Source organism: Dendropsophus ebraccatus, chromosome 5, assembly GCF_027789765.1.
Source record: "Dendropsophus ebraccatus isolate aDenEbr1 chromosome 5, aDenEbr1.pat, whole genome shotgun sequence".
In the NCBI taxonomy this organism is placed as follows: Eukaryota; Metazoa; Chordata; class Amphibia; order Anura; family Hylidae; genus Dendropsophus; species Dendropsophus ebraccatus.
In genome coordinates, this window is record NC_091458.1 from 34,571,459 (window position 1) to 34,584,386 (window position 12,928).

Genomic DNA, 12,928 nt, shown 5'->3' on the forward strand with positions numbered 1-12,928 from the left:
TACTGTGCCATGTAATGATGTACTTACGCTATTCTCTAAGTAAGTTCCCTCTCTTAGTATCTTCTGCTTACATACAATTATCTCCGTGTTTGTAGGATCTATTTGGCTACAGTGCCTTTTAAGGTGGGCTTGTCGGCATGAAAACAGGTGTAAATCAGTACATGGTTTTATGGGACTGGTTATCAGGATTCTCAGCATACTTTTTCCACCATAGTCCTTTCCATTGCTGAGATATAAACATTTTTGTTAATAAGTAAGTAAGGCCCAAAAGCCCCGGGGCGCTCCCCAGTGCAGCAAAAGCCCAGGTAAGTCCGACCAACGTTGTCTTTATCTCGTAGCTGTCAGTCAAACAGGGTAGGTGGCTTCAAGCCAACACGTGCTGAATAGGAGGACTTGGGCTCGCTTACCTGGACTTTTACTGTGCTGGGGCACTCCCTGGACTTGTGAGCTTCATTTACATTAAAAGATATGCGCTGAAGAGGTTTGTGGAGATAAAGAAGCATCCTTGAACTCCTGATAACTAACCTTATCTAGCCATGGACTTATTGAAATTAACACCCCTGTTTTCCCGCTGACAGATCTGCTTTACTTGCTGTACTTAAAGGGCTCCTCCAAGAATAGAAAAAAAGGCCTTCTGCTGAAGCCCAGCTGCAGTACCAGACACAACCCATAGGCAGGTGTGGTGGTGTTTTTAGATGAAAACATCCAGGCTTTGCAAATTATATAATTTCTTCACGGTGACTGCATAGACAGATTTGTTGCAGGATCATGTCAGACAGCAGAGCTGTGCTTAAAGGAGTACTCGAGGGAAAACTAGTTTTTAACTCAACTGGTGCCAGAAAGTTATACAGATATTTAAATAGAAGTAATTTACAAAGCTCAAGTCTTCCAGCACTTATCAGCTGCTGTATGTCCTACAGGAAGTGGTGTCCAGTGCTCTCTGTTTGTGTGATTAGACTGAAAAGAATACACCATTTCCTGCAGGACATACAGCTGATATGAACTAGAAGACTTGAGATTTTTACGTAGAAGAAATCTATATAACTTTCTGACACCAGTTGAGTTGAAAAAAAAATATATATATATATTTTTTTTTTTCCAAACTACCCCTTTAAATGCTCTTTGTTTCTAGGGAGCAACTAGCGGAATTTTTCACTTTGTTATAAATGCTAAGTAAACCACAAATGACTTGGGATTGGTTTAGGTTAAGGAAAGTGTATTTGATATTGTATGCAGAGTTTACTACTTTTAGTGTCTGCACTGATCATACAGTCCTGCTGTGTCAGCATAGTTAGGCCTCTCTGCTCTCCTGACAGGTCCGCTATAATAGAAACTCTGATAAAATAACAGTCCTGGAACGTCTGTTCTTCGAAGAGTTGTGATGTCCCTCTGTTATCCCTCCTAAAAATGAATAAAGCAAATCAGGCGTTATCCTTCCCCTTTGCAATGGGGTGGCCACTTAGGGCCCTATTACATAGAGCAATAATCACTCCGTGTAATAGAGACAACGATTAGCCGATGACCACAATCATCGGCTGAACGTTGGTTTTGATTTGGATCTAAAATCGCCAAGCGCCGACTGTGCATCGCTATGTGTATGTCCATGCAGCGATGTCCATGCAGCCCTTGCCCAAACCTCTTACCTCTCCCCGCTCCAGGTCTCCTTTCCTGTGCTCTGCAGTTCCCGGTCCCGGAGGCTGCAGTGTCAGAATACCCTGTCAGCCGACAGGCCGCTCCGCCAGCCACAGACCACGGCGTTCTCAGCCTGTGATTGGCAGAGCGGGAAGCTGCGGAGCACAAGAGAGAAGACTGGGAACAGGGAGAGGTATTTCTGCAAGAACTGCATGGACATTGCTAACTATGTCCATGCAGCCATTGCTGCCCGATTATTGGGGCATCTAATAGACCTAGCAGATCAGTGCTTGTTTACTAAAATGATCGGGCCGTAGGACCCACAGTCTTATAATGTCCAGTTAATGAGAGAACACACCTTATTGACAGCTCAAATGGCAACGCCCAGTTGTCAGCTAGGTAAAGTCCAGGAATAACAGAAGAACAGCACACTTCTAAAGGAAGATGCCCCCAAATTTGTAACAATATAGGACAAAAGTCCCTGTAGACTTAGTATGGAAGGAACTAAGGTCAGCCATATTTTTAGGGACTATTCTTTCTCTAGTTCCTATTCTACAGCTTATGATAAAAAATATGTTCAGCCGACCTCTTTTTATTCATTTTTATTATTTTTTTTGCCACTTTTTGTCAATTTTATATTGCTGTGTTTTATTCTTATTTTTTCCTCTCTGCTCCTTTCCCTGATCCATTGGAGCGGCGGCATGCTCACATGCTGGATGCGGTAGAGCCATGTTTCAGCGCACGTCACAGACACTGCCTGTCACTTGCTTTGAATCATGAATTTCCCCCCAGCATCCCAAGTTCCAGACTACCGCTGTGTGTGTGATACTGCATTGTCATGATGTTACCCTTTCTTTGATTCTTTGAAAAATAAATGGAATAAACAATAATCTATGGTTGTGTTCTTTATATCATTGCTGTTCATCCTTTGCGGGCAGCAACCTCGCTTTATAGATACATTAGCGTGCAATGAATGACTATGGGAGTTTGTATGGTTATATCTTAGTTGTTCTTACCTCTCTGCCTTTTAAGTTTTTTGTTTAATTTTTCAAGTAAGGAAGTTTTTTTTTTTTTTCTTTGGTTTCCTTTTTTTTGTTTTGTTTTCTATCTTTGCTTTTTTCTTTTTTTCTTTTTTGTTTATTCTTCATACTAGGGCCTCGGCCTTCTCTGGGAGTGGGCTTTGGAGCACCATTCGGCTCAGCTTTGAGTTCTGCTCTGCAGCCGGCTGGCTTGGGCTCTTCAAACCTTGGAGGTACTTTTTATATTCTATCATTATACACCCTTTTTTCAGTATTATTAAGACTGAGCTGTAATATCATAGAGAATAAATGGACTATAAACATCACAGCCCCCACAGGAGGTAAAGAATCCTTCCCCTGAAGACCCAGCGACCAATATCTGCTTAGGAGACTTTTTTTTTTTTTTTTGCTCATAACACTACAGAGAGAAAAGTCAGTGCTTATCATTGTGTCGATGTTAGGAAAGCTTTATCGGTTGGAGAAGACTGGGGACTTTACACCTTTCATGCTTATTGCTGACTATATACTAATGCAATGTGCAGCTAATGTACTACATTTGCAGCATGCAATATTCTTCTCGCTTTGTTGACTTTTGCCAATACGTAGGCTTGTGTGTGCGTTTATATATGTGTAACATATATCATTTCCCCTACATAGGCTTATGTTTGTCTATATCCCTGTATGTAGACTTCAATCGGTATAACCTTCTACATAGGCTATATATATATATATATATATATATATATATATATATATATATATATATATATATAATAAATATATATATATATATATATATATATATATATATATATATATATATATATATTATAAAAAAAAATATATATATATATATATAATATATAATATTTTACACACAAACCCTTCTTACATAAGCTTACATCTGCATATCCTCCTATGTAGTTTTACGTCTGTATAGCTCCCAATGTAGGCTTATGCATATCCTCCTATAAAGGCTCATATCTATATATCGCCCCATGTAGGTCCATGCCTATATCCTTCTGTTTATTCATATACCTATATATTCCCCTATTTAAGCTTATGTCTATATCATCTTATGTGTACTTACATCTTCATATTTTCCTCCATAGTCTTATGACTGCATATGCACCTATATAGGCTTATATCTATATCCTTCTATGTAGCCTTATGTCTATATGTATATCTCCCTTCATAGGCTCATGTCTATATACTGTATCCCCCTGTGTAGCCTTTTGTCTGTAGACAGAAGGCTACATGATAGCCTATACAGAAGGATATATAGATATAAGCCTATGTAGTAGGATGTAGACGTATCTACATATCCTTCAGTATAGGCTTATGTCTATATCCTTTTATGTAGCTGTTTCTCTGTATATAGCCTTATGTCTATAGCATCCTACATATCCTTCTATTGGGTTATTTCTGCATTTCCTCCAACATAGTCTTACGTCTGTACATCCTCCTGCCTCCGCTAATTCATTGCTATGGGATAACAATTGGAACGGGCTTTTTTTAAGGCTTCATAGCCATATAAAACATGTGGTTTTAGATGACATGTAACCTAGGTGTAGTACAGAACAGCAGTTGCAGCTGTCTACCATCACAGGCAGTAAAACGAGAGACCCTCTGCGTGTAACAATGGCATGTGCGAGGTTATAGCTTCATGGACATATGTCGGGCTTCGAGCAAGGGAAGCGCAAGGTCACGTTACATGAAATTAGGTGTGATTTATCTGACGGCCCGCACAAAACAGCAAAGGGAAATCATATCCACTTTAAGCTTCAGAAGGCCTGAACGGGGGTATTTATTATTAACCAGACTACAGTCTTTCGATCACTTTTTTTTTTTTTTTTGTAAACCTAAAATACACGTTTTTATATTTAAGGGGTTATCCTGAATCCTTTTGTATGTAGGTAATGCCAGAAATTTGCTGCTGTCTGTTTTGGACCATAAACAAGTGTTTAATCTCCCTACAGCGCCCCCATAGTAGAAATGAGGCATTACACAGTGTCCATAAATTCAGTGGGCAGTTTGTGTAATGCATGGGCATGCCGAGTCCTCCAGGCTCTCTGCTCGAGTACATTGATGGCGGTCAGTAAGGAAACACTTCCCTATAATGACTCACAATGGCCTGAAATGGACCCTCTAAATCAGAAACGCCCTTAGAATTTACAAACTATTCACATAGTAGTGGCCCTCTATCTGTAACCAGCTTGCATGTCTTGTCTATCCCCCGAGTCTTGTAGTGCTGTAGGATATATAGCGGATCCTGCACATGGGCTCTGGATATGTATATACTTTGTCAGTACTTGGTATAGTATAATCCTGGACATGGATCCAATTGTTGGGTGTTTTGTTACGTGGGATATCTGCATGCTCACCTCCATGTATCGTGCCCTAACCTCTGCCTATTATACTGCCCTCTCTTTACTATTGTGTCTGCCTCTGGCACTTGCTTCATGCTACTTTGAAAAAAATTGTTCTATCTCATGCAGAACAGCACATCTTCATTCACTTAAATGGGTTATCCAGGATAAGGAAAAACACCTTGGTTTGTATGTGGTATTACAGTTGAGTTCCATAAAAGTAAATGGATCCAATTTGTAATACCACTTGCCACCTGAGGACAGTCAGAGCACTTTTTTGGGGAAGAAAGCAGTTGTTTTTAATCCTGAAAAACCTTTTCAAATGGACAAGCTGCAGTCCCTGTTTCCTGTTTTGGTGTTTCAGTGGTTAGAACCCTACTAGTCAAAAAATGATGGCATATCCTAGGGAATACACCACTAAACTAAGATATAGGTATAGTGCACCCTTTTACCAGTCTATAATGCAGTATTTCCATCACAACAAAAAATTTTACCTCTGGATTGCTTATGGGCCAAAAGTTTCAGAGCCCGTTAAGTCATTGGCAGTATGATTCACATGTTTGTTCCTCCCAGCATAGTAGACACACAGAACTTTGTTAAAGTACTTTGTAAATGGCCTAAGTTAAGTCTGGGGACCATATCACAGACATAAACATTTTTTATTAGGTGTTTTGTTTCTTTATCTCTGTTCTATATGGAGGAGTTCCAATGGGCTTGATTGAAGTGCTTGGGTGGTCTCCTCTATTTTACTATTAGTGACATGTCACAATTACATGTCAGAAGTTTTAAAAAATAGTAGGGTATGCTTTATCCTGATGCAGGTCCTGAGGGGGTGGAGCATGACACTATTATCTTTTGTGTTCTTGTTTTAGGCTCCTCCCCCCTTCAGACCCTGTACTAAGCATAACACCAAATTGGTCTTAAAGGGACTCTGTCACCTCCAACCCACCCTCCTCAAAACCCTAAACTAAAGTCATCTGTAAGTAGGATAAAGGATGCTGATTCCAAATCTGTAATTTGTAGCTTGCTACTACTTTGTATTTCCCGCTGTAAGCCTACACACTGGGGATGTGGAAGCATAGAGAAGACTACTCAGCTCAGGAATATACTGGAGAGGACGACTTACACTCCTTCATTTGTGGCTTATAGCAAAGGAATATAGGAACATAGAAAGATAAAAATTGTAGATATAGAATCAGCGTTGTATACGCTATTGATGTATAATCTACTGATAACTCAAGTTTAGCGGGTGTCTTGGAGGTGACAGTTTCCCTTTATATGAGAAGTCCTGCAGAAGTGAAAGCAGGCAGGCCGTCAGAGAGGTGGGGGAAATTTATAAACCAGGTTTACTTGTCCATCCTTGTACCTTCATAGCACTGCTTCGGGATCTTGCTGACAGCCACTGGACGTCACTTACCCGGCTCTTCCAGCTGCAACATTACGACACGCAGCGGTGTCCCGCCCCAGTCACTGATTGGTTGAGCGGGCAGTTGCTCAGCTGGGTATGTGACATTGCAGCTGAAAGAGCTGCAGAACACCGTCAGCTTTCAGCTGGACCCGGGAGCGGCGTTACAGGGCATAAGGATAGGTAAATACATTATGTTCCCACACGCCCCTGCTTTTATTTATTTATTTTAATTTTTATCTCACAGGACTTCTTCTTTAAAGAAGTCCTGTGAAAATTTTTATCAAAGTATTCTTATGCTTTCTAAAAGTTATACAAATAACCAATATACACTTATGGTAAATGCACATAAAGTGTTTTTTCCCTGCACTTACTACTGCATCAAGGTGTCACTTCCTGGATAACATGGTGATGATGGCAGAGGGATGCTCAGTGTCCCTCCAGTGCCCTGTGTCCCTCAGTGTCCCCCTGCCATCATCCTCTCCAGCAGCCACAGCCCGCACAGGTCTGGGAGTTGGGTCGTGACATCACCATGTTATCCAGGAAGTGACATCACCATGTTATCCAGGAAGTGACATCACCATGTTATCCAGGAAGTGAAGCCTTGATGCAGTAGTAAGTGCAGGGAAAAAAGCACTTTATAAGCATTTCCCGTAATAAGTGTATATTGGGGATTCGTATAACTTTTGGAGGGCAATACAATACTTTAAGAAACATTTTTGCCGTACTTCTCGTTTAATCCCATGTATTCATAATATATTTGCAATAGTGCTTTCTTTTCAAGTGACATGAAAATCCCTTCACATTATAAACGCTGTGTGTTTTCCCTTTAAACTGCTATGTCAAACCTAGCACATGATCTGGGTCTGGTGGTTATAAATTGTTACTGTACATTATTCGTGTGTTATATATAACCTTTGTAGCTGTCTACGTGTTACAAATTATGTTACATGTGTTTTGTCTAATACTGTCCCACTAGGATTTGGAAGTAGTTCTGCTTTTGGAGGCAACACCTCTGGGGCCTCCACCTTTGGCTTTGGAACTGCAAATAAACCATCTGGAAGCCTCAGTGCAGGTTTGTATTGTCTGTATATTATTCGAGCAGCTTTGTATAATAAAGTGACGCATATCGAAAGCATTATGTAAATGCACTTAGACGTGCCCTGAGGGATACCTCATGCAGATCATTAGAAATTCTTACACCATTAGTTTTCTTAAGATTATGGTAAAAAGCAAATTTATCAGGGTTATATGTTTGTATGTATGTGTGTGTATATATATATATATATATATATATATATATATATATATATATATATATATATATATTATAATTATTATTATTATTTTTTTTTTTTTTTCAAATACTGATACTGCCCAGTAATGGATGCCAATGGCCTGGGCAGTTCAAGGACTGACCACTGCATGGGTAGACTTGGTCACCAAGGTCATGATTCACTCTATTGCTCAGAGGGAACCATGTGGAGGGACACCTCCTCTATAGTTCATATGCCTTGTATAATAGGGCTGTCTTCGCATGACAGTCCCTTTTATTACACTCCCTAAGGGTGCAGCCAGGGTTTTGCATTTTTAGGTTATTTTTATTCTTCCATCTTCTGAACAATATGAAATAGAAAATATTTTTTTTCTTTAATTCCAGCTTTGGGGGAGCGTCCTATTTTATCCCATATTTCAAAGATGGGGAACATTCGGCCCTCCAGATGTTGCAAAGCTATAATTCCCCAAAGCTTTGGCTGTCCAGGCATTATTGGAATTGTAGTCCTGCAACAGCTGGAGAAGTTGGATGCAACCATAAGGCAGCCTGGAAAACATGGATTAGGCTATAGGCTGTATCCATGTGGTCCCAGACTCCCTGGGGCTGCATCCAACTACTTCAGTCATTGGCTTATCTCTAGTATCTTCCCATATTACAGCCTGGCTTGCTTGTAGTATTTGGGGGAAGTTATCTTTCCCTTCACCAGCGTAGTGGCAGAATGGCACGAGTCCCGTCCAGGGTTTTGCTAATCCTGCTTTGCACTAAAACCGAGCTTGCACAAAACATTTGTCGCTCTTCACTGGTGCAGGAAATGATTCATCTCCATATATTTCTCGCTCCGTGTCCATGGCCTGATTTTCAACCTGTGTTAGAGATGCTTGAAGCAAGCCACACAATGGCCTAATATATTTGTTTGTCTCAAATATTAGGCTGTCTTAGGGACTGATGGCTTCTGTTTCAAGAGTTTGTTCCCAAACCATTAGGCCAGGTTCACCTGTTTCATGCCTCTGGGGTACAGACATGTTGTCAAAATAGGCTGTTGATGTATCTGCATGTGCCCTGTTAAATACAGTGACCTGAATATAATCAGCTAGTAACTATGTTCAGGTCTTTTTCCGAGTGCACATTTGCTGACTAAGTTCAGCGTTTTTGAATGGGGGCTGTACTGATCTGCAATGCATCAACACACTATTCTGAGACCTCCTTTTGACTGGAGCTGCACAGCTTCCATCAGACTCCATGCGTGCAAAGACCTTCCAGTCATAGCCCTGATATAGCTGTGTGCATTAGGCCTAAAGGGCCCTTATTGGCCCATGTAAAAGTGACAACGATCAGCTAAGGATACGAAAAAGTGTCAAAGTGTTTAAAGGGGTTGTTTCAGGACTAGTAGACAGGATTTCAGTCTAGGAGACCAAGCCACTAAAAACTAACAGCTCCTGATCTGGACGACCTGACCTATCCTGTTACCTGCATGGCCGTTTATTTTAAAGGGGTTGTCCAGCGAAAAACTTTTTCTTTCAAATTAACTGGTGGCAGAAAGTTATATAGATTTATAATTTACTTCTATTAAAAATTCTCAAGTCTTCTCATACTTATCAGCTGCTGTATGTCCTGCAGGAAATGTTTTATTTTCAGTCTGACACAGTGCTCTTTGCTGACATCTCTGACCGAGACAGGAACTGTCCAGAGCAGGAGAGGTTTCCTATGGGGATTCATAGAAAACTGAGACAGAGTTCCTGTCTCGGCCAGAGATGTCAGCAGAGAGTACTGTGTCAGACTGAAAATAAAACATTTCCTGCAGGACATACAGCAGCTAATAAGTATGGGAAGGCTTGAGAATTTTTAATAAAAGTAAATCACAAATCTATATAACTTTCTTACACCAGTTAATTTGAAAGTAAGTGTTCCGCTGGACAACCCCTTTAGGGTAAATTCACACAGGCGAATCCGCAGGAGTTTCAAGCTGCGAGTATTCCCACACAAGATTCAGCTGTGATAATGATTCCATTAGGTTTAGTGCGTTTTTAGCAGCATGTTTGGTTAGTGCGGACTAGCTTCGGATTAGCTGCGGATCCTCCCGTGTGAATTTACCCTTAGGGTAAATTCACACGGGCGAATCTGCAGGAGTTTCAAGCTGCGAGTATTCCAGCACAAGATTCAGCTGTGATAATGATTCCATTAGGTTTAGTGCGTTTTTAGTAGCATGTTTGGTTAGTGCGGATTAGCTTCGGATTAGCTGCGGATCCTCCCGTGTGAATTTACCCTTAGGGTAAATTCACACGGGCGAATCTGCAGGAGTTTCAAGCTGCGAGTATTCCAGCACAAGATTCAGCTGTGATAATGATTCCATTAGGTTTAGTGCGTTTTTAGCAGCATGTTTGGTTAGTGCGGATTTTCTGAGTATTAGCTGCGGATCCGCCCGTGTGAATTTACCCTTAATGTCTATGACCTAGAGCAGTTCTTTATTACCACCACCAACACAGGAAAATTCTATATTACCAGTACAACTTTCCACAGAGAAAACAGCCTATGGGGGCCAGATTCAGCTTAAAGGGGTAGGAGAAGTACCATCTCCTACCCCTTTAAGTATGTATATGAGTATATAACTATAACGCACCTCACATGCCCTGGAATATGTAGCTTACAATGACTTCAGTAATCATTTGATGTTGGCTGCATGTGTTACATTTGTACAAGTGACCACTGATCTCTCATGAATCGAACCTTCTAGTTTTTCCCTTTTCTCAGTCATTTATATATTTTTTTTTCATTCCCTCATATGAGATTTAAAGTGAACCTGCCACTTAAATATGTGTAAGGGGACATGTTGCATCCAAAAAACTAACTTTTCCCAGGCACTTGAAAGTCATTTGGCAGAGCGCCGCGGAGTCGCACACACAACCTTGCTAAAGGCACTATGATAGGTGTACCGCTAGGTGTCTCCCGACACTGACAAGTCATTCTGACATTTCTTTCTACACCCAAGGGTATGTCAGAGCTGAACGAAACTTCATTTCTTTAAGTGATGGGGGTTCACTTTAAATAACTTTTTTTTTTTTTCCCTCTTGTGATGTTTTGTCACTCCTGAGTTTCACACGCTGACAATGTAACCGTTCCATAGTGCGAATAAGTGAAAGGAACAGTATCTCATGTTTTGGCTAGAGTAGAGTTATTTAAATGGAAACCCTTTCTCACTTAAATTAATGGTTTCAAATGTATTTTATCCCCTCAAGGATTTGGCAGTTCATCTACATCTGGATTTAACTTCAGCAATCCCGGGATCAATGCATCAGCTGGCTTAACCTTCGGAGTATCTAACTCCTCATCGGCAGGTTTTGGGACTGGATCACAGCTGCTACAGCTTAAGAAGCCCCCAGCTGGAAACAAGCGAGGGAAAAGATAGACGTTTTAGAAAATATTATGTAGTTAGTACATTGGAAAAAAAAAATCTATTTTTCTAAACAAGTGCTGTAATTGTTTCCCAAGAGGTTTATAAAGTTTTTTTGAAACACTTTTTTTCTTTCCCCCTCCAATTATTTTCATGTGGGGGAAGTCATTCATATATCTGTAGTGTCTTCCTTGCAAAAATGTCATGAAAAAATGTTCTCCAAGTTAGAAATTCAGTATACACGACTGTCTGTATGAAGGCTTCTGCCTCTGGTATGGTATTTAACTTTTTTTTTTTTTTTTTTTAAAGGTAAAGTGTTACAAAAATTGTGCTGTGTATAGTTTTGATTTGTTCTTTAATAGTAATGCTTATTTTTAACTATAGTGTGGTACAGCGCTTGCTGCGGTTCCATATTGTGTCCTTACCTTTTGACCACTTTTGCTAGTGCGTTTTAAACCTGGGCATTAGAAGCAACAGTGCTTATTGCTGTACTGCAGTTCCTCCCTCTTATAAGTTTCCAAATGCAGATTTGGGACCATCTGTAACACCAGGACATTTCCCGGTAAAAAGTTTTGGTCCCCACTTCCCCCTAATATGTTTATAGTTTTGCACTCTTTTGGGGGGTATTAACATATGTGAAGAAAAGTCTGGCTATAGGTCCATACAGCTAGAGTGCCCTTAAAGGCTTTTCACATTAAGAAAAAGAGGTCTAAACAGATGCATTATAGGAAAGTAAACATATATTAAACCCACTTTTTTTTAACAAGCATTTCTGAAAATGTACTGCGAGAGAGACATACTAATGTGCCATTGTCCACTTTTTGATAATGAGGATGTCCTTGGTTATGGCCACCTTTATGGCATTCACCAAGGTGGTCACACATGCTCAGTTCAACTGCAGTCTCATGATTTGTAGAGTTGTCTCCACTGTGCACACAGGCAAGGGGGTTGTAAAAAGGGTGTGCACAACAACAGTACAGAAAGTCATCAGATCATTGGGGACAAGAACCGTACAGTGATCCATTGATAGATGTCTGTGTATTTTGTATTAAACTGGTAGGGATAATAACTCTGGATTGCATGTTTTCACTATGGTGTATGTATATGTACTGTATACTGAATATGTATATGAGCTGGGGTTACGTAATTGTGACAGTTTTGTAGCACGTTTCCTTTTTTTTCTGACAAGTTTTTGTAATTTCTTTCCTTTAAAAAAGTGATTAAAGAATGTAAGGCACTGCCCGTGGTGCCAAATTACACAAGGTGGTAGTCATTCTGTGGTGTAGTATCTATAGGATACAATAGGCACATTAAAGGTGATCTCTATCATGTATATCTTCTAGAATTATTCAATGGGAAGAGAGGAAGATTAAGCCTAGTAGCCACATTGAGATATAGTCAGGGGACTTTAAAGCGACTCTGTACCCACAATCTGTCCCCCCCAAACCTTTTGTACCTTCGGATAGCTGCTTTTAATCCAAGATCTGTCCTGGGGTCCATTCGGCAGGTGATGCAGTTATTGTGCTAAAAATTTACTTTTAATCCTACAGCACTGTCTAATGGCCGGGGCTTACATTTGTATATGCATTAGGCTGGCACAACCTCTCTGTCATTCCTCCCCACCCTCCTCATCATTAGGAATACTCCAGGCAGATTGCTTCCTATTCCCCACTTGTGTGTATAATGAACATGGGCTGGATCGTTAAGACACCTGTGCAATGCTCAAACAGCAGTAAGTGTTCCTGGATCATTCCTAATGATGATGAGGATGGGGAGGAAGGATGGAGAGGTGATGCCAGCCTAATGCTTTTACAAATGTAAGCCCCGGCCGTTAGACAC

The 12,928-nt window shown here is 40.4% G+C and overlaps 1 protein-coding gene across 2 annotated transcripts in view; it reads left to right on the forward strand.

Moving 5' to 3' along the window:
• The window catches only part of NUP58 (nucleoporin 58), a 44,596-nt gene extending 33,381 nt beyond the window's left edge, over positions 1 to 11,215 (forward strand). The window contains exons 13-15 of one of the 2 annotated variants that reach the window (XM_069969839.1): positions 2,786 to 2,884; positions 7,405 to 7,500; positions 10,935 to 11,215. In XM_069969839.1, coding sequence (XP_069825940.1) covers positions 2,786 to 2,884; positions 7,405 to 7,500; positions 10,935 to 11,104 — 365 coding nt within the window. In that variant the 3' untranslated portion in view covers positions 11,105 to 11,215. The remainder of the gene's footprint in view (positions 1 to 2,785; positions 2,885 to 7,404; positions 7,501 to 10,934) is intronic. The other variant, XM_069969841.1, reaches the window with a different exon arrangement.
• The last annotated feature ends 1,713 nt before the right edge of the window (positions 11,216 to 12,928 follow it).